Raw genomic sequence first — 21,831 nt, 5'->3', positions numbered from 1 at the left:
TGTTCACTTTAGGAAACACGGAAGAATTGTGATGGCGGTTGCCTTTCTCGCTGCCTTATGTTTTATACAATCTACCCCACCCGTACAGGAACCTCTAAAAGAATAACAACATACTTACACGATTTCCTGGACACCAACATCCCTAGAAAGTACAATGGCCTCAGTATTTCAATTACAATAGTCCGATAAGTGACTGAGTTAGATTTTTAATGATGGATAACCTTGGAAAACTACAGTAACTGTTGAAGGGAATGTCCAGTTCATTATTGTCAATACATGAAAAAGCATATTTGTTTACATTCCCTGCATCCATCAAAAACTTTCAGGTATCTTTGTACCAAACTTATATTTCAAGCAAAATTTGTACTACGATTTAGGTAGGAAGTAATAATCATGTTGCATGTTATGTTGAAGAGTTTGTGTATGGAATAAAACTTGTATTATTGTAATACAGAGCAATTTCAGATAACTTTGTTTATGTTTAGTGTTTATAAAAGAGATATAGTAACAGTCATATCATTTTCACGAAGCAAGGCATATTACACAAATTATCTGTGCCCAATCATGTTTAAAATCTGTACTTGTAATGAGTAACAACTTAAATCTTTGTTACTATGGATATCTCTGTTATTTGAGATATGATGGTGATTTTATTTCAGCCCTTTAAAGGGAAATTTAGAAATCCAAAGAGAGGGGTCAGGGCATCGGAGCAGGATAGTGATGTGGGTAAATTCCAACAGAATGGGACAGGAAGGAACAGAGAGTTTAACAAAAAATGTACATTGGCAAATAAGGTCATTGCAGGGAATAGAGATTTAAAAAATGAAATTAAAGTTCCTTTATCTGAATGCACAAAGCATCTGTCATAAGATAGATGAACTAGTGGCATGAATAGAGGTAAATGATCTAGATCTAAGTGCCATTACTGAGACATGGTTACAAGGAGATCAAGGTTGGGAAATGAAATGCCAGGGTACGTATATATTTCAGAGAGACAGACAGAATGGCAAAGGAGGAAGGCTAGCCCTGATAGTAAAGGAAGACATAAGGACATTATTAAGAAGGGATCTGGCCTCAGAAGATCATGAAGTAGAATCAGTTTGGGTGGAAATTAGGAATAGAAAACACTGGAGAGAGTAGTTATTAGACAGAATGTTAAATGGGAAATTATTAGAGCTTGTAACAAAGGAAATGTATTAATTATGGGGGACTTTAATCTGCATATAGACTGGGATAATCAAATTGGCAACAGTGGTCCAGAAGATTAATTTGTAGAATGTTTTTGTGACAGTTTCTCAGAGCAATACGTTGTAGAACCTACTAAGGATAAAGCTATTTTAGTTCTTGTATTGTATAATGAAATAGGGTTAATTAGCAGTGTCGTAGTAAAAGATCCACTGGGAAATAGTGATCATAATACCAATGAACTTCATGTTAAGTTTGAAAGTGACACATTTCAATCACAAACAAGAATCTTAAATGAAGCCAATTACGAAGGTATGAGGGGAGAACCGGCTTAGGTTAATTGGGAAAATAGACTAAAAGGTATGGCGGTAAATGAACAGTGGGAAATATTTGAAGAAACAATTCAAAGGGTTCAACAAAAGTACATTCTGTTGAAAAACAAAAACTTGTCAAGAAAGACCCATCCGTGGCTCACTCTGAAGGTAAGGATAGTATTGGACTAAAAGAAGAGGCTTACAATGTTGCAAAAAATAGCAGCAAGTCTGAGGATTGGGATTGTTTTAGAAACCAGCAAAGGGCCACCAAAAAGTTGATAAGGGAAAAAATAAAATGAGAGTAAACTAGCCAACAATATAAAAACAGGTTGTAGGAGCTTTTATAAGTACATAAAAAGGCAGAGAGTAGCTAAAGTAGATGTTGTTCCCATAGAGGCAGAAACAGGAGAAATCATCATAGGGAATGAGAAAATGGCAGAGGCACTGAACAAATATTTTGTGTCTGTCTTCACAGTAGAAGCCACAAGTTCCATACCAGAAATAGGTAGTAACCTCGGGGCTAAAAAGAGTGAGGAAATTAAGGAAATTGATATCAGCTGAGAAAAAGTATTGGAGAAACTTGAGGGACTAAAATCTGACAAGTCCCCGGGACCAGATGGCCAACACCCTAGGGTTCTAAAAGAGATAGATGCAGAGATGGTGGTTGTGCAAGCTATGATTTTCCAGAATTCCTTAGATTCAGGAATGGTCCCGTCATATTGGAAGTTGGCAAATGTTACACTGCTTTTCAAGAAGGGAGGTAGAGAGAAAATGGAACAAAAGGCCAATTAGCCTAACATCAGTCATTGGGAAGATGCTGGAAAATATTATTCAACAAGTCTTAACAATGCACTTGGAAAAGCAAAGTATGATTAGGACAAGTCAGCATGGTTTTACTAAAGGGAAATCCTGTTTGATAAATTTATTAGAATGTTTTGAGGATGTAACTAGTAGGGTTGATAAAGGGGAACCAGTAGATGTAGTATATCTCGATTTCCAAAAGGCATTCGATAAGGTGCCACAAAAAATTTAATAGGCAAGATGAGGTCTCAAGGTGTTGGGGTAATATATTAGCATCGATAGAGGATTGGTTAACAGATAGGAAGCAGAGAGTGGGCATAAATGGAGCATTTTCAAGTTGGCAGGCAGTGAATCGTGGGGTTCTGCAAGGATCAGTGCTGGGCCTCAGCTATTTACACTCTATATTAATGACTTGGATGAAGAGACAGAGAGTAATGTATCTAAGTTTGCTGATGATACAAGGCTCAGTGGAAAGGTAAGCTGTGGGGAGGACATAGAGAAGCTGTAAAGAGATATAGACAGATCAAGTGAGTGGGCAACAAGATGGCAAATGGAGTATAATGTAGGAAAGTGTGAAGTTGTTCACTTTGGTTGTAAAAATAGAAAAGCAGAATATTTTTTAAAAGGTGTGAAACTGGTAAGTGTTGATGTTCAGAGACCTGGCTGTATTAGTACAAGGAATGCTCAAAGTTAACATGCAGGTGCAGCAGGCTATTAGGAAGGCAAATGGCATGTTGGCTTTTATTGCAAGGGGATTGGAGTACAGGAATAAAGAAGTCTTACTAAAATTGTAATGGCTTTGGTCAGACCACACCTGGAACACTGCAGTTTTAGAAAGGATATACTTGCACTGGAGGCTGTGCAGTGAAAATTTACTAAATTGGTCCCTGGGATGAGGGGATTAGTTATTTTTATTTATTTATAGATACAGCCCTTCGGCCCACCAAGTCTGTGCCAACCAACAACCACCCATTTATACTAATCCCACATTAATCCCATATTCCCTACCACATCCCCACCATTCTCCTACCTCCTACCTATACTAGGGGCAATTTACAATGGCCAATTTACCAATCAACCTGCAAGTCTTTGGCTGTGGGAGGAAACCGGAGCACCCGGCGGAAACCCACGCGGTCACAGGGAGAACTTACAAACTCCGCACAGGCAGTACCCAAAACTGAACCCGGGTCGCTGGAGCTGTGAGGCTGCGGTGCTAACCACTGCGTCACTGTGCCGCCCTATGATGAGATGCTGAGTAAATTGGGCCCATATTCTCTGGAGTTTAGAAGAATGAGAGGCGATCTAGTTGAGACATATAAGGTTCTGAAAGGGCTTGATAGGGTAGAAGCTGAGAGATTGTTTCCACTGGTCAAGAAATCTAGAACGCTCAGTCTCACGTTAAGGGGCCGATCATTCAGGACTGAGATGAGGATAAATTACTACACTCAAAGGGTTGTGAATCTTTGGAATTCTCTACCCCAGAGGGTTGTGGATGCTCCATCATTGAATACATTTAAGGCTTGGATAGATAGATTTTGGTCTCGCAGGGAGTCAAGAGATAGGGGGAGCAGACAGGAAAGTGGAATTGAAGTCCAAGATCAGCCATGATCATACTGAATGGTGGAGCAGGTTTGATGGTCCATATGGTCTACTTCTGCTCCTATTTCTTGTGTTCTTGCGTACTTGTGGAAGTTGAACTAGAATGCATGCATCACCTGGCATAAATGATTTTTCAACTGGCTTTAGTTTGTAGACTTTTTTCAGTTATGGTCTTGCCTAGTGAATTATCTGGGGCATGGACTAGAAATTATACATCTGACAGGTTTTCCTGATGATTAAGAACCCTCGGGTGATCTATAAACTTCTTCCTGACTAATCCAGGATCTCAGCAATGACTCTTTTCCAAATTTTCTGCTGAATCTGAAAATGGTATACCCAACTCTTTTAGTTATTAATTCAGGGACCTAGTATTCCAGAAGTTTAAAACTGGATTACAATTTTCCAAAAATGGCCATTTAATATGGAAGTGTGGTCTGTTTTTGAACGTTAGCCGCATTATATTCTATCAGATACACAGTTGTTTACCCAACAATTCAGTAGGCATGCATTTGTTGGTACAGTTTGATGTGTTTGAAAAGGTATAAGAGAGAACATCTTGAGAATAATTGTGTCTCACTCTGTCTTATTTAAATGATCTAGTAAACAACAGGAAGCTGATGGAAGGCCTAATTGAAGTGTATAAAATGATGAGGGATCTAGATAGAGTGGATAGGAAGGCCCTATTCCCCTTGGTTGAGGGGTCCATAACCAGGGGCATCGATTGAAGAAGACTGTAGAAGATTCAGACGGGATTCAAGGGAATTTTTTTTTCACCCAGTGGTCAGGATCTGGAACTCACTGCCTGAAAGGTTGGAGAGGCAGAAACCCTCATAACATTTAAAAAGTACTTGGATATGCACTTGAAATGCCATAACCTACAAAGCTACAGACCAAGAGCTGGAAAGTAGGATTAGGCTGGATGGCTAATTACCCACAGGCACAATGGGCTAAATGGCCTCCTTCTGTGCTGTAAATTACTATGATTCTATGTCAAAGATTTCTGCCCCTCCATTCCAACTGGAATGGTAAGATGTGCTATATCCTGTTACGCTGTAGAAATCTGGCATATTTTTGGGATTTAAGGCAAAGACCATTACCTAAAGTTGGTTCTGCTGGTGAACAATGAGATGAAAAAAAAACTCTCAGTACATTCATAGTAGCACTGGTAGTTTTGGATGACATACTAGTGTTACTTGGATAGAGCATTCACATAAACGTAATAACCAGATCCTAGGCTACTCAATCAATACATTGGAGATTTGGTAGTAATAAGAAAATTCTGATTCATAAATGGAATAACAATCAATATCAATCCTTTGAAAGCCAAACCCAATGACTAGCACAGTTTGATATTTGATCACCATGCATCTTGGTGAGGGCTTTCATGTGTACAACACTAATATGGTTTTCATTAGAAGCATGCAATACTTGATCTTGACATTAAAGTGCTAATTGACTGGAATCCTTCATGCCAAATAGCCTTCGTCCAGAGTTATCTTATTCTTTTTCCTGTAATAGTTCCATCCCAACTATCAGATCATTCTCATCAGTCAAGTTTTACAATGTGAAATGCAAGCTTTGTGATGAACATATTTCTTTAGGTGTGGATTCACAGGTTTGTACTTGATGTTACTGAAAGGTTTTATAAGTGGCGCAGTGGTTAGCACCGCAGCCTCATAGCTCCAGCGACCCGGGTTCAATTCTGCGTACTGCCTGTGTGGAGTTTGCAAGTTCTCCCTGTGTCTGCGTGGGTTTCCTCCGGGTGCTCCGGTTTCCTCCCACATGCCAAAGACTTGCAGGGTGATAGGTTAATTGGCCATTATAAATTGCCCCTAGTATAGGTAGGTGGTAGGGAAATATAGGGACAGGTGGGGATGTGGTAGGAATATGGAATTGGGGTAGGATTAGTATAAATGGGTGGTTGATGGTCGGCACAGACTCGGTGGGCCGAAGGGCCTGTTTCAGTGCTGTATCTCTAAACTAAACTAAACTTCCTTTTGCATATCAAAAGGGCAGTAAATGTGGTACTGTGCTGTCAGATTTTGTACCCTTTAGATATAAAACATTAGCATTTTGCTTGTTGGAGTTACACTTGATATCACAATAATAAGCTCTCTTTGCAGTCTAGAAGCAGCTAGACTAGAATCCCTCTTTTTGGCTCATGTGCGTGTGTATATATATATATATATATATAACCCGTGGCCTATAATTACTGGCTTCCTGCTATACACTGTTACGGCCCGTGGTGAGGGGTGTGAGTGGTCCCCACTGTTTAACTCCCAAATGACAAAGCAAATGTTTTTGTTGAGGGTTTTAACGCCGTTGTGTTTTATTTGTCAAATAAACAGACAGCGACCTGTTTTAAACCTACAAGAAAACCTAAGATTAATTATTGAGTAATATGCCTTATCCCAAAATTCTTGCAACCGTACCCACATGCATTGACTCACACGCACACACACAAGAAGAGACAGAAAGGAAAAGACGTAAGTGGTTTGCAGTGAGGTAGGTTTTCGGGGTTCACAGTAAACCTGTTGAATCTTTTTGGAGGTCAATTTCTCTTTAAAGTTGCAGGCTGAAATTGTTTGTAGATCTCTCTGTTGGTTGAAATTTCAGTCTGAAAACAGGCAATCACTTCCAGTTCCCTGCTGCACAAGTTAAAGTGTAGAATTCACAGCAGGGCACCTTTTTGGCTTGCTGGAGTTTTGTCCCAGCTCTCAGTTGGACAAGCTTTCATGATCTTTTGACCTGGGGCTCCCCCCCTCTCTCTCCAGAGAGCTACATTTTAAGCTAAAAGTCTGTCACATCTTGCCTCTGTCGGGAGACATAGATCTTTCTTCCTGTGGTGACCGACAATGGCCCAGGATGTGGCTACTTCACACCTTCTTTGTTTCACATTAACTCATTCAATTCAAAAATGTCTCTTGATGGGTTCAGGATGGGTGTAATTAACACTTCTTAAATTTGGAATGTATCCTTCTGTTCTTGCCAAACAGTAAGTGTGAATAAACAAGGCCAGGTCTTTTGACCTTCGGCAGCCATTTTGAAGCACAATGTCCACTTTTTAAAAAGAAAAGTCAATTTTTATAACTCTTCAGGTTGAGTTCTTGTATTTTCAATCGCTGCACCTTAAGTGAGCCTAACACCTCCCCGAAAAGGGAAAAATGAAATTCCCTGGATTTCATTTTTATATTGTTTGATTTTTAGGTTTAGAAAGAAAGAAAGTAGGAAGGTTATCGGAGTCGCACCACTGCACACATGACAGCCACACCTCAATCTCACAACTGCTATAGCTGGCATTGTCTGTAACAGCCATTTCTTGTTTGAGTTTTACATCATCCTTTCTTTGGATGAGGCACAGTTATAATTGAATTTCGTTTTTGGGCATTGTAGATTTACCCCAGTAAAGCTTCTGTTTCGAACGTTTGGTGTCTTTTTAAAAATCCATTTCCCACTTTTAAATCCCAGCTATGTGGTGCCTAAGCAGGGTTGGAGTTCTCTAGCATTTGTTTGCAGTACTTTGGGTTTGCTCCACAAACCACTGACCACCTCCAGGCACTTACCCATTGTCTCCCGAGACAAGGAGGCCAAAGAAGAAGACGACTTTGGGAGAGACACCTTTTCTGTTTCAAGGCTTGTAATATGCAAATTTCCGTTATTGCATTTTTCTGGGTTGTTTGCAAATTCCACTGTCTGTACTGGCTTTAACCCCTTAACTGCTGTTTCCACAACACATGAGCTTAATAGTTCAGGTTCTGTAACATTGATAATTCTTAACTTTAGGGTGACAGTGGATGATAAATTATGGTTTTAGTTCCTGTGAGGCGTCTGGGTTCTCCGCCTGCACTTTGTCCTTGGTGAGTTCTGAATCGGTTTTGCTGGGTTCGGTTAGCTCTGGATTTAGAACCCGACCCTTTGATTTTTCAGTGGGCACATCCACAATGACCTCACTTCTTTCTGCTGGCTTTCACAGATGTTATTTACCCGAGGGCATTTTACCTTCCCTTTTCCCTTTACTTTGGGGATGGGTTTTTTCCCTAATCTGCCCCATGTCCTCTGGGACAGTACTGCTCGCAGGTGGTTGTCCAGCTTCTGCTGTACTCCCCTGTGGCACTTCAGCTAGGTGAGGCATCTCCCTCACGCATGGCTTGCCTGTTTGGGAACTTTCCTTGTCCCTATTTAAATCTTTAAAGAAGGTTTTGGCGAAGCATATCTCTGGTGCTTTTCCTTTAACCTTTGCTGCTTTTATCTCAGCTCCTTTAAATTCTTCTGGTTCTTTCTTGGCCTCTTTAAATTCCACTGGCTCTATCTTGGCCTGTTTAAATTCTACTGGCTTTCCTTTAGCCTCTTTAATCGTTACTGACCCAATTGTCCCATGTGATTTTTGGGACTTCCTCTGCCGTGTGCAGCTGTGCAGAGTTTTGTTTGTTCCCCTCAGTTTCTCCAGTCTCCATGGACTACTCTGGATACAATACTCTGCTTCTTGCTAAGTCATTGCCAGCATAGGTCAACCTCTGCATTGGTAAACTCGTATTGACCCCGACTGTCACTACCCTGGTGACCAACTTACATCTTTAACTAAAGGAACCTTTAAGCATTTGCCAGTAAGCCCTTTTACCCATTCCGTGGTATTTGTTCTGCCCTTGGATGGGATCTCTGTAAGTTTTCTCACTGCTTCCTCGCTTCTCCTCTGCAATTGTGTTCCCTCTATTTTCAACTGTAATTCTCTTTCCTCTTTTTCCTTCTGAAACTGCATCTCCTCTCAACTACAACTGTATTGTTTTTTATTTGTTCATGGGATGTGGTTTATTGCCCATCCCTAATTGCCCTTGAACTGAGTGGCTCACTAGGCCATTTCAGAGGTCATTTAAGAGTCAACCACATTGCTGTGGGTCTGGAGTCACATGTAGGCCAAACCAGGTAAGGATGGCAGATTTCCTTCCCTGAAGGACATTAGTGAACCAGATGGGTTTTTACAACAATCAACAATGGTTTCATGGTCACTGTTAGACTAGCTTTTTTTAAATTCCAGATTTATTAATTGAATTCAAATTTCACCATCTGCTGTGGTGGGACTGAAACCCATGTCCCCAGAGGACTAGCCTGGACCTCTGGACTACTAGTCCAGTGACATTGCCACTACACCACTGCTTTCCCTTTCCCCTTCTTTCCCCTTTTCCTTCTTCTCTTTTCATCTGCAACTGTATTCTAGCTAGGGGTACCTTTTCCAACTCAGTTTCCACGCTTTCTTCTGGTTCCGGGGTAAGTTTAAAATAGTTAGCTGGACTCTTCACCAGTTCAGGTTTCTTTATTTTTGCTTGAAAGTGATTCCCACCTCGGAGATCAACTTCTCTTAAGTTGTAGGCCTGTGTTGGTTTGTAGATTTCTCTGTTGGTTGAAATTTCAGTTTGTAGACAGGCGATCACTTCCAGTTCTCTGCTACACAAGTTAAAGTGTAGAATTCACAGCAGATCACCTTTTTGGCTTGCTGGATTTTTTCCCCCAGCTCTCAGTTGGATAAGCTTTCATTATGTTTTATCCTGGGTCTTCCTCACTCTCTCTCTCTCCCCAGAAAACTACATTTTAAGCTAAAGGTCTCCCGCATCTTGCCTCTGTTGGGAGACATAGATCTTTCTCCATGTGGTGACCAACAATGGCCCAGGATGTGGCTACTTCACATCTTCTTTGTTTCAGAAGAACCCACTCAATTCAAAAATGTCTCTTGATAGGTTCATGATGGGTGTAATTGACACCTGTTAGCTTTGGAATGTATCCTTCCGTCCTTTCTAGATAGTAAAACTGTTTGAATGTACAAGGTCAGATCTTGGCTTTTGGTGGCCATTTTGAAGCACATTGTCCACATTTTTAAAAAGAAAAGACAATTTAACTCTTCACATTGAGTTTAGTTTAGTTTAGTTTAGAGATACAGCACTGAAACAGGCCCTTCGGCCCACCGAGTCTGTGCCGACCATCAACCACCCATTTATACTAATCCTACACTAATTCCATATTCCTACCACATCCCCACCTGTCCCTATATTTCCCTACCACCTACCTATACTAGGGGCAATTGCTAATGGCCATCTTGTATTTTTAATCGCTGCACTTTACATGAGCATATCAACAGATATTAGTAATACTTACGTTGACCAATTATGATAGCTGATGCTGTCTTTCCTATCTCTTTCCGCAGAGGTCAATGGCCAACATACATATGCTACTAGTCTTTCTGCAGCCCCTTTAAAAACATGCTAAATTATAGCACCCTGTCCATAAGGTGAGACACCTACCACCAGAATGACCATTTTGGTAGAATCATAACGATTGGCTGTTATAACTACAGAAACACAGCCCTTACACAAAGTATTTTGATTCCAAAGCAAGTTGTTTGAAAGACAAGTTATACTTAAATTCAAAGTGAACTTTTACCTCTAAATTTATTCGCCCAAGGAACGACTGATCTCATATTTTCACGTGAAGATGCTTCCAAGATAGCACTGGCTTTATTGCAACATGTTGGAGATCTTCAGAATCAGCAGTAAATCTCATCTCAGAAGAAGCGTTGCATGAAAGAAAACTTAGAAAGAAAACTTGAATGCCATAGTAATCGAATAGCTGAAAAACAATTTTAAGTTTATAGTTGTTCTGCATTATCTGTCCTAATCCGATCATCCAGATAACATCCCTGTATGCAGTTACATTGTAAAATGTTATTTTTATTTTAGAGATACAGCACTGAAACAGGCCCTTCGGCCCACCGAGTTCGTACCGACCATCAACCACCTATTTATACTAATCCTACATTAATCCCATTACCCTCTCACATCCCCACCTTCCCTCAATTCCCCTACCGCCTACCTATACTAGGGTCAATTTATAATGGCCAATTTACCTATCATTTTGCAAGTCTTTGGCTGTGGAAGGAAACCGGAGCACCCGGAGAAAACCCACGCAGTCACAGGGAGAACTTGCAAACTCCACACAGGCAGTACCCAGAATCGAACCCGGGTCGCTGGAGCTGTGAGGCTGCGGTGCTAACCACTGCGCCGCCCATATCTATAGTCTATCTATAGTTATCTATAGTCTTTTGGAATATAGGAGGAGCTGATAAAAATACCAAAAAACATTTTTTACAATCTATTCAATTTAACATTTCTTATTTGAATTATCTGATTTTTAAAAAATTACTTATTTTCATCAAACCTCTACTCCAGTTTCATTGATATGCTTTCAAATGAGTGGATAATAATTTTTTTATGCAAAACAAACTTCAAATTATCAGGAATATTCTACTGGTGCCAACCTTGCTGATGAGTCTTAAGAAGGCACAACTTATACGATCTCTGTCTTACGTGTGGCTCTTCAGGTTTGGGCATTAAATATTGAAGGATATCTAGGGCGGCACAGTGGTTAGCACCGCAGCCTCACAGCTCCAGGGACCTGGGTTCGATTCTGGGTACTGCCTGTGTGAAGTTTGCAAGTTCTCCCTGTGTCTGCGTGGGTTTTCTCCGGGTGCTCCGGTTTCCTCCCACAAGCCAAAAGACTTGCAGGTTGGTAGGTAAATTGGCCTTTATAAATTGTCACTAGTATAGGTAGGTGGTAGGGAAACAAAGGGTCAGGTGGGGATGTTTGGTAGGAATATGGGATTAGTGTAGGATTAGTATAACTGGGTGGTTGATGGTCGGCACAGACTCGGTGGGCCGAAGGGCCTGTTTCAGTGCTGTATCTCTAATCTAATCTAAACCATGACGTGATTACTTTATAGGCATAGTTCCACTTGACATTAACCGTTAAACAATGGGCTTAAACTATTATGAGTATGCTACCTTTTTGATTATTCTGTACGTTTTCTCAGTTCATAAAAATTTTTGAGTTTTTTAAGTATAAAACAGATTTTGAATTAAAGAATTTTAATGTTTGGTACTTTATTATTAATTTAGCCTCTGACATACAGTCAGTATTATCAAACATAATAGCTCTGCAATCCTAGTGTCTGTTTCCAGACCATTAGGTGTAGAAATGCAATTGTGTTTCGTCTAATTTTCAGGCACTAAATTAGCAATCCATATATAAAATTTGTGGTGGGATGTCCCGTACCACAAGTGGACATGAGGTGTAGTTGTCACAATACTTATTCCATTCATTCTTGGGATGTGGGTATGGTTGCCATGGCTAGCATTTATTACCCATCCCGAGCTGCTCTGAACTGGGTGATTTGCTAGGCCAGTTAAGAGTGAACCACAGTAGGGTGGGGCTGGAGTCACAAAATGGCCAGACCAGGCAAAGACAGAAGATTTCCTTCCCTAAAGTACAATAGTGAACAATATTGATTGATAATCTAATAGTATCATGGTCACTTTTATTGATTCAACTTTTAATTTGTAGATTTTTAAAACTGAATTCAAACTCTCAAACTGCTATCGTGGGATTTGAACTCACATTCTCTATTATTAATTCAGTAATTAGATTAGATTAGATATACAGCACTGAAACAGGCCCTTCGGCCCACCGAGTCTGTGCCGAACATCAACCACCCATTTATACTAATCCTACACTAATCCCATATTCCTACCAAACATCCCCACCTGTCCCTATATTTCCCTACCACCTACCTATACAAGTGACAATTTATAATGGCCAATTTACCTATCAACCTGCAAGTCTTTTTGGCTTGTGGGAGGAAACCGGAGCACCCGGAGAAAACCCACGCAGACACAGGGAGAACTTGCAAACTCCACACAGGCAGTACCCGGAATCGAACCCGGGTCGCTGGAGCTGTGAGGCTGCGGTGCTAACCACTGCGCCGCCCCTATAACCACTACATATTGGATGAGACACTTGTTAGGCATTACCTGGTGGCCACCTGCAATGAACGCTGAGATCATTAAACTAATTAAATAGGGGTCTGTACTTGTATTAGGATCCCTTTAAGAAATTGGTGCCAGGGAGCATTTGATTCAATCACTTTAAGCCCATACAGAAAAAAATGACAGAGACTCTAAGGAAGCAGACTGAAGAAGAAATCCCTACCTCCGTTAATGTAAATCTCTGGGTGGTCATTATTGACTGCTCTGGACTTTGGAGTCATACCTTGGCTGGGTTAGCAAAGTCTTTAATAATAAGTAGCTTTGGAGTGTTGATTCTTGGATGCCTCTATATTCTGCCACTTAAGTGGCTTCAGGAGTACTGGGAAAGATGAGAATGTTGCTGGGATTTCCATTGAGGCTGCCACACCAGGGGAAGCAATAGCAGAAGCAAACAAGGCAGCACAGACCTGCAGAGGCTCAAAGAAGAGCGTGATGGAGGCATCTCACATGAAATTAACATAGCCATCATCTTGCTCTGGCTTAACTGCATTAGATTCCTGTTCCTCACTTGTATTTTCAAATTTAATCATAGTCTCACCTCTGCAATGTGCTACATCCCTATGTTCCAGCACATACCTTCCTTTCTTCTAACTCTGGTATACTGTGTGTTACCTCCTCAATCCCACCATCAGCAGTAGAGCCTTCAGGCACCTTGCGCCTGTGCTCTGGAATGCTGCTTACCTTACTACCTCTCTAGCCTCCTTGAAAAGCCTCCTCAAACCTTACCTCAACTGTTCTTCTGGTCACTTCACCTAAAGTCTATCATAGTTTTGTCATTTTGACTGCACTCGCCTGGTTCCATTCTTATCTGTCTAATCATAACCAGAGTATCATTTGTAATGGCTTCTCTTGCTCCTGCACTGTTACCTCTGGTGTCTCCCAAGGATCTAACCTTAGCCCCCTCCTTTTTCTTATCTACTTGCTGCTCTTTGGTGGCATTATCCAAAAACACAGTGTTAGTTTTCACATGTATATGGATGACACTCAGCTCTATCTCTCCACCACCTCTCATGACTCCTCCACTGTCGCCAAATTATCACTGCTTGTAAGTACTGGATCAGCAGCAATTTCCTCCAACTAAACCTTGGGAAGACTGAAGCCATTGTCTTTGATCCCTGCCATAAACCCCATTCCTTAGCTACCAACTCCATCTCTGGCAACTCTGTGAGGCTGAACTGTTGGCAATCCCGATGTCCTATCTGACCCCAAGCTGAGTTGACCACCTATTTCAGCCTCCATAACATCGCCCGGCTCCGCCCCTGCCTCAGCGCATCTGCTAAAACCCTCATCCATGCCTTTTTTTTACCTCTAGTCTTGACTATTCCAACACACACCTGGCCAGCCTCCCACATTCTACCCTCCATTAACTTGAGGTCATCCAAAACTCTGCTGCCCGTGTCCCAACTAGCACTAAGTCCCATTCACCCATCACTCTTGTGCTTGCTGACCTACACTGACTCCCAGTCAAGCAATGCCTCAATTTTAAATTCTCATAAATATAGCAGAGAAGGGTAAGGGGAGATTTGATAGTGCTGCTCAAAATCATGTATGGTTTTAACAGAATAAATAAAGAGAAACTGTTTCCAGTGGCAGAAGGGTCAGTAACTAGAGGATGCAGATTTAAGGTAATTGGCAAAGCAACCATGACAGGATATGAGGGTGACATGAGAAAAACAACTTTTTTATGCAGCGAGATGTAAAGGTCTGGAATGCATTATCTGAAAGGGTGGTAGAAGCAGATTCAATAATAACTTTCAAAAAGGAATTAGATAAGTATTTGAAGTGGAAAAATTGTAGTGTAATGGGGAAAGAGCGGGGGGTTGGTGAGACTAATTAGATTGCTCTTTCATTGTACGATGGGCTGAGTGGCCTCCTTCTGTGTTATATCATTCCATGACTCTATTGAAATTATAGCATCACTGTATTGTAAATAAAACACTGAAATGAGCACACCCACTGCCTGTTGTAAACATGCTTGGTTCCATGACCGGTGGGCACCACAGGGTATGGATTGTATTTTGGACACATGATATAATTTAATTGTTATTTGTATTCCCTTGCTCCAATGACCATTAAACAGATTGGTTATTGAACTGGTGGTTCCCAAAGGCACTTATTACATCTATTTTATGTTCCATTTTGGTGGCACCCCTACAGGTCAAATCATAGGCTTATAAAATGTCCCTTTTGGTCAGATGAGGAGGCGGTGCCATAATGGTAATGTCACTGAACTAGTAATCCAGAGGCCCACTAATGCCCTGAGGACATGGGTTCAAATCCCACCACCAGCTGGTGGAATTTAAATTCAATTAACTGCTGGAATTGCAAGTTAGTCTTAGTAGTGGTGTCATGAAACTATCATTGATTGTCGTTAAAAAAGAATTAATGTCCTTTAGGGAAGGAAATCTGCCGTCCTTACCTGGTCTGACCTACATGTAAGTCCAGACCCACAGCAATGTGGTTGACTCTTAACTGCCCTTTGAAATGACCTAGCAAGTCACTCAGTTGTCAAAGGCAATTAGGAATGGGCAACAAATGCTTCCCTTGCCAAAGACGCCCACATCCTGTGTAAGAATGAAAAAAAAATGGCATCATCTGATCTGTAGAACCACATCCATCACCCTCTGAATTAAGATATTACCCAATCAGAATGTCTGATACAAGGGTGCACCAGCCTGAGATGGGACCAATAAAGTGGCTCGTTACTGAATAATCCGTTAGCAACGGTTCAAGATGGCGCTGGTGGGGGAGAGTGAGAATGGGGAGAATTTAACGGAAGAAATCCCAGAATATGACCGTCGGAAAGAGAAGATGGTGGAGATCCTGCAGCGCAGAGACCAGGAGCGGCAGCAGGGGGTAGAGAGGAGGAAACTAGCGAAAGATGTGACCAGTGTGAAGGAAGAGAAGGCCAACTTCTTCACCACGGCTTTTTCGGAAGAGAAGGCGGAGATCGAGGCGCTGCTGGAAAGCTGCGAAGGCACCGACAGAAACGCGCTGACCGTCCGCTTCGAGGAGATCGCGCTGAAGATGCAGCAGCTGCAGAAGTTCGTGAACGACAGCATGATGTTCTTGTCTGCCTACGAGCTACGCCAGGCCCAGGACGCCGTGCAGAAGTTACAGGGAGCGGTGGTGGAGAAGAGGGAGGGCTGTCTACCCAAAAAGAAATTCGCTTTCAAATCCCGCAAAAAGGAAGGCGCCGGCCCCAAAGAAACCAAACCCGCCGATTCCCCGTCCGATAAGAAACCGAACGACCCCATAGTGATCGAGGAAAACCTCTGCGGCTTTTCGGACGCTGACTCTCAGATGCTGGTCCTGCGGGCGGACGAGATCACTGGGAAAGACGTGTTGTTGACCAGGTTGTCCAACTGCGTGGTGAAGTTGCTGGGCTCACCCAATACACTGCATGTCAAGAATGTCGCCAATTCCAAGGTGTTGTGTGGACCTGTCTCTACCTCAGTGTTTATTGACCAGTCCGTCGGCTGCACTTTTGCCGTCGCCTGTCAGCAACTGCGAACCCATAATACTAGGGATGCAAATGTGTATTTGCATGTGACCAGCAGAGCCATCGTAGAAGATTGTACTGGAGTTTCCTTTGCTCCATTTAACTGGAAGTACGAAGGTATTGAGAAGGATTTTGAGCTGGCAGGTTTAGACAGAGCGAAAAACAACTGGAACATTATTGATGATTTCAACTGGCTCGCGTCTGATCATTCCCCTAACTGGAGTATTTTGGCTGAAGAATCTCGAATAACTGATTGGGACGAAATTCCTATGTGCCTTAAGTCAGTGTTTACTGAGCAATCCCAGGATGTCGTGACTTAATTGCAGCTCCACCTATACTTGAATATAAGCAAAATAAATCTGGATAGAAAGGAAGTCAACTTATTTAATTTTTGGTCCTATTTATTTGTAGAACAGTAATTAGTATGTGTTGAGGCTCAACTTGTACATGTTTGCATGTTCATGTCCTGTTGTGAAGAATCTTCCATATGAGATGTTACATTCAATGTAACTGTCAACATTTTGTTCTTAATGTTCGAGTTCCTATTGGCAAATGTTAGTTATACTGTTGAAATATAGTTCTGAAAGAATTTAAACTAATTTTAGAATGCATAACAGTAATGGATGAAATTAAAAAGCCTTCTGTCATTTGGTGTTTTTGACCATCTTTAATCCGCTTGCTTTTGATTTTTATATAGGGTTAATAGTTACTTAAATCTGAAATCATCCCTTGCAGACTCAAATGTACAAGGGTTGAAATTGAACTGCATTGTATCTGTCTTGCAGAAAGAAAACAAGGCACAGAACCAGTGTAGGAGGTCAATCTCTGCCTAAAAGGCAGCAAAAGCACGTCCAACACTATGTTGGTGTTCTAGAGGCGTTTCTGCCAATAGCCTAATAAGCAGCCAAATATTGGGCACCACTTGCACCATGCAAGCTCTGACTAATATTTCCAGTTCTGCAGCAGTCTAACCATGGTACTTAAAAGGAAGCCATCAAAGCCTATTAAATTTAACAATGAAATTGGTTTCATGTAGAGCCAAGAGAAGGAGCAATGGTTGGGCTGCTGGCAACCTTTGCTCAGCTGTATTCCGATCGCCTTCCTCCAGCCCTAGCTGAAAACTTTTAGTGACATCGTAGTGGCCTGAAATTCATCTCAGACTATTTTTCATTTCTCATCAGAGTTAGTAAAATAAGACCCAATATCGATCAGGACTACCTGTTTTTGTACATGGCCCCATGTTACCCATGCCCAGTAAACTTTGCCTTACCAGTGTGAATGAATTTCTACCCCATTCCAGTTTAGACTGTTGGCAACTTCAGGGAAGCTGTCTGACTATCAGTTTTGTGAGTTTTCACCTACTGCACTGAAATTTTGGTTGGGTGGGGAACATTAATTTCACCCTATAAAGCTCCTCCACAGCCAGTATTATCAGTACAATAATCCTACATTACGATAGCTAAACACTTAAACTGTATGATGTAAAAGCCATTATGACCATTTTCCTTAATTATATTGTCTCGTTTTCACCTATCTAAATTTTGTCCTTCATTTTCTTTTCTGCCTTTCTGGCTGATTCCACTTTGAAATAGGTATCTAACTTAAGTCAGCTCCAAAATGCAGTTTTTTTCAGCCAGTCAAATGGTAAACATCCCCTTGATGTGCCTGACAATCTTTGATCTGTTTTCTCACATCAAACTCAAAGAGGATGTGGATGGATGAGTTAATTTGTTAGTGACCCAGGACTAAAAGAGGAGTAAATTCATCATGTGGGTTAACATAGAACCTTTTTACATTCAACAGCAATTCAGATATTATTCTAAAGTATTAGCTAATGTGTAGGAAAGTTTAAAATCTCTTTAAGCAGAAACTGTGCTTTTTACTGTCTTTCAAACTCATTCTACTGCGTAGTCTTGGTTTCGATCTATTTCTGAACTCATACAATCTGTAACAATGCATTGCTGAGAGTCTCTTGAGCAATAGATGCGAGAATACATTTTTCATACTTGACTTTTCACACTTTGGCTTCCTCAGCAGCTGTTTGCTAAATTTGTTTAGGCGTCCTAGAAAGGGGAAAAAAGGTACTGATAGCGTTTCTCAATTTGAACTTATCACCTTGAAGAGTGACATCGGCTGTCTGCAAAGATGTTGCAGGTTGATTGAATGGGGCCTTACTTGGGAAGAAGAAAAGATAAAGAAAATTACGCACATCTATCATTTCTAATTAAAAACTATTCATTATGACAGTCGATTAAATAAAACTTAGGATTTTATCCATTTACTTTATCCAGTTGACTTGAATTTGAGGGAGTACCCATTTATTTCCCATCCAGATTGCTTTTTAATAGTTGGTGGCAAGAAATGCCGAAGAAGGATTTTTTAATTCATTGATTGGAAACCTACATTAAGCTTTTAATGAAACAGAAAGAGCTGGAATTCTACAGTCAACTTTTTAAAAAAGCTGCAGCCGAGATGGCCACCACAATTTGCATTTGAAAACCTTGCACATTCCAAAGCCCCCAACAAGAGAGACAGGTCTGATGAGCCTGTACCCAGAACAGTGGCTTGCTCTATTGAGTGAACGAAAGGAGATTGCCTTCATTAGAAGGACATTCAAAGCCATCCTGAGACATTAACCTTGAAAGGGCCAATTCCTCCAGGTGTAAGCATTAACATCCTGAAATAAAAACTAGAAATGCTGGAATCACTCAGCAGGTCTAGCAGCATCTGTGGAAAGAGAAGCAGAGTTAATGTTTCAGATCAGTGACCCTTCATCAGAACTGACAAATATTAGAAAAGTCACAGGTTATAAGCAAGTGAGGTGGGGGTGGGGCAAGAGATAACAAAGGAGGTCTAGATTGGACCAGGCCACATAGCCGACCAAAAGGTCACGGAGCAAAGGCAAACAATATGTTAATGGTGTGTTGAAAGACAAAGCATTAGTACAGATTAGGTGTAAATACACTGAATATTGAACAGCAGCAAGTGCAAAACTTAAAAAAATATCAGTGGGTAAGCAAACTGAACAAACAAAGATGAAATGAAATAAATGCAAAAAAAAAGATTGTAAAAAAATGTAAAAAAGAATGTTTAAAAAAAAAGGAAGAAATAAAAATTACTAAAAATGAAAGTAAAATGGGGGGCTGTCATGCTCTGAAATTATTGAACTTAATGTTCAGTCCGGCAGGCTGTAGTGTGCCTAATCGGTAAATGAGATGCTGTTCCTCGAGCTTGCGTTGATATTCACTGGAACACTGCAGCAGTCCCAGGACAGAAATGTGAGCAGGGGGGAGTGTTGAAATGGCAAGCAACTGGAAGCTCAGGGTCCTGCTTGCGGACTGAGCGGAGATGTTCCGCAAGCTCGAGGAACAGCATCTCATTTACCGATTAGGCACACTACAGCCTGCCGGACTGAACATTGAGTTCAATAATTTCAGAGCATAACAGCCCCCCATTTTACTTTCATTTTTAGTTATTTTTTTCTTTTTTTTTAACATTCTTTTTTAACAATCTTTTTTTTGCATTTATTTCATTTCATCTTTGTTCAGTTTGCTTACCCACTTTTTTTTCAGGTTTGCACTTGCTGCTGTTCAATATTCAGTGTATTTACACCTAATCTGTACTAATGCTTTGTCTTTCAACACACCATTAACATATTGTTTGCCTTTGCTCCGTGACCTTTTGGTCAGCTATGTGGCCTGGTCCAATCTAGACCTCCTTTGTTATCTCTTGCCCCACCCCCACCTCACTTGCTTATAACCTGTGATTTTTCTAATATTTGTCAGTTCCGATGAAGGGTCACTGACCCGAAACATTAACTCTGCTTCTCTTTCCACAGATGCTGCCAGACCTGCTGAGTGATTCCAGCATTTCTAGTTTTTATTTCAGATTTCCAGCATCCATAGTATTTTGCTTTTATATTAACATCCTGAAGCCTGAGGGATTGAAATTCCTAAATTTGAAACTCATTAGAAGGTTCCAGACAATACACTGAGGCAGTCATGTGACTGTCCATCTCTGTGAAAGCTGGGAGTTTCCCTTGGAAAAAGCAGACAAGCCAGTGACTCATTCTGGGCAGAAGCCAGAAGGGCTGTCTTTCTCTCCCCCTCCCTTTCGAGAAGGCCTGGTGGGGGCGTGCGAAGCTTAGCTGCTGGTTGCTGGATCCAAGACAAAGACACTGGGGGAAGAAAGTCACCTACAATCCTGCCTACAAGAAAAGCCTGAACCAGGTGGGCCAGTCACAAACTGCACATTTACTGGCCAAAGACTTCAAGAACACAACTTCAGCGGAAGACAACTGAATTATCCAACCCCACAGACTGTGTATTAATTTTTATTTATTCTAGACTCTAATCCAACCACAAAATCTGCTCCACAACACACTAATCTATTTGTGTGTGTGGGATTCTTGTGTGTGTGTGTGTGTGTGAATGTGTAGCGTAATTTTATTATTTTATTTAGATCGGGTTTAAATTGTTAAGTATAATCAACTCATCTCTTGTTAAACTCAAGAAAACCTGTCTAATTGGTTCTTTTACAATCACAACAAAGATAGAATACTCACTGAAGTAGTAAGCACATCCACTGTTTAAAAAGGAATAACCCTGTTGCAGTCAAATAAGAGGAAGGACAAAATGGGAGCCTTGTAACCCTCCTCACCTGATCGTAACACTTGGTAATGAAGTAAAAGGTTACTGGGTATTTATAAATGCACAAAAATTACATCTTCACCCAATAACTTACAAAATGTCAAAAATGTTATTTGAAAGACAATAGAAATGTTAGATTTATGAAGTGTGACTTCATTATAAATCAGCTTTTGTAACATTTGGGCTAGATTTTCCAGATCCCATTGAAACAGGGTTGGGGAGCGAGGAAAATAGGGGAGAGTTGGGACAGGTCCCGATGCATTCCCGTCTCTGGGGGAATTTCCGACAGATGGGTTGGTAGCAGGATTGACAGCCCACTCCACGAGGCGGGCAGCCAATCAACAAGTACTATTTTCAAAGGATTCTTTAGTATGTGCTCCAAACATGGACCAAATGAAACCTAGCTAACAATGTTACTATTAGCTGCAGAAGTAACATGAAATGTTTCATTTCCAGCTAAAAACAAATTGGAAATATTTTGGTTAAAAAAAAATCAGTTTCAGTGAGAAGCAGCAACATTGCAGTAATAGAACAGAGGTTGCATTTGCTCCTTCCAGAGTCTGATCTCAATTACATGGTTTTGGAGATACAGTAAACATACAACAATAACCCCACAGCAAGAGGGAAGATTACAGGAAAGTTAACCTCAGGCCTGGATACTCTGTGACAAGTGATACACCACATGACTACCCAAAGCCTTTCCACCATAGACAAGGCACCAGTCCAGGAGTGTGATGCAATACTCCCCACTTGTCTGGATGAGTGAAGCTCCAAAATCATTTGAAAAAAGCTTCACACCATCCAGTACAAAGCATTCTGCTTGATCAGCACCCATCCACCACTTTAAATGTTAATTTCCTCCACCACCAGCACAACGTTACTGCAGTATCATTTAGAAGATGCACTACCTCCAA

At 41.1% G+C, this 21,831-nt stretch overlaps 1 protein-coding gene across 1 annotated transcript; it reads left to right on the top strand.

Annotated features, from left to right (window-relative positions):
* The first annotated feature begins 15,370 nt into the window (after nucleotides 1–15,370).
* On the top strand, nucleotides 15,371–16,915 carry tbcc (tubulin folding cofactor C). Its single transcript, XM_068045131.1, has one exon. It carries the CDS (start codon nucleotides 15,500–15,502, stop codon nucleotides 16,586–16,588), a length of 1,089 nt encoding a protein of 362 aa, XP_067901232.1. The 5' UTR covers nucleotides 15,371–15,499; the 3' UTR covers nucleotides 16,589–16,915.
* Nucleotides 16,916–21,831: the final 4,916 nt, after the last annotated feature.

The sequence above is a fragment of the Heterodontus francisci genome, chromosome 13 (genome assembly GCF_036365525.1).
Source record: "Heterodontus francisci isolate sHetFra1 chromosome 13, sHetFra1.hap1, whole genome shotgun sequence".
Classification (NCBI taxonomy): Eukaryota; Metazoa; Chordata; class Chondrichthyes; order Heterodontiformes; family Heterodontidae; genus Heterodontus; species Heterodontus francisci.
This window is presented reverse-complemented; position numbering and strand designations above follow the sequence as displayed.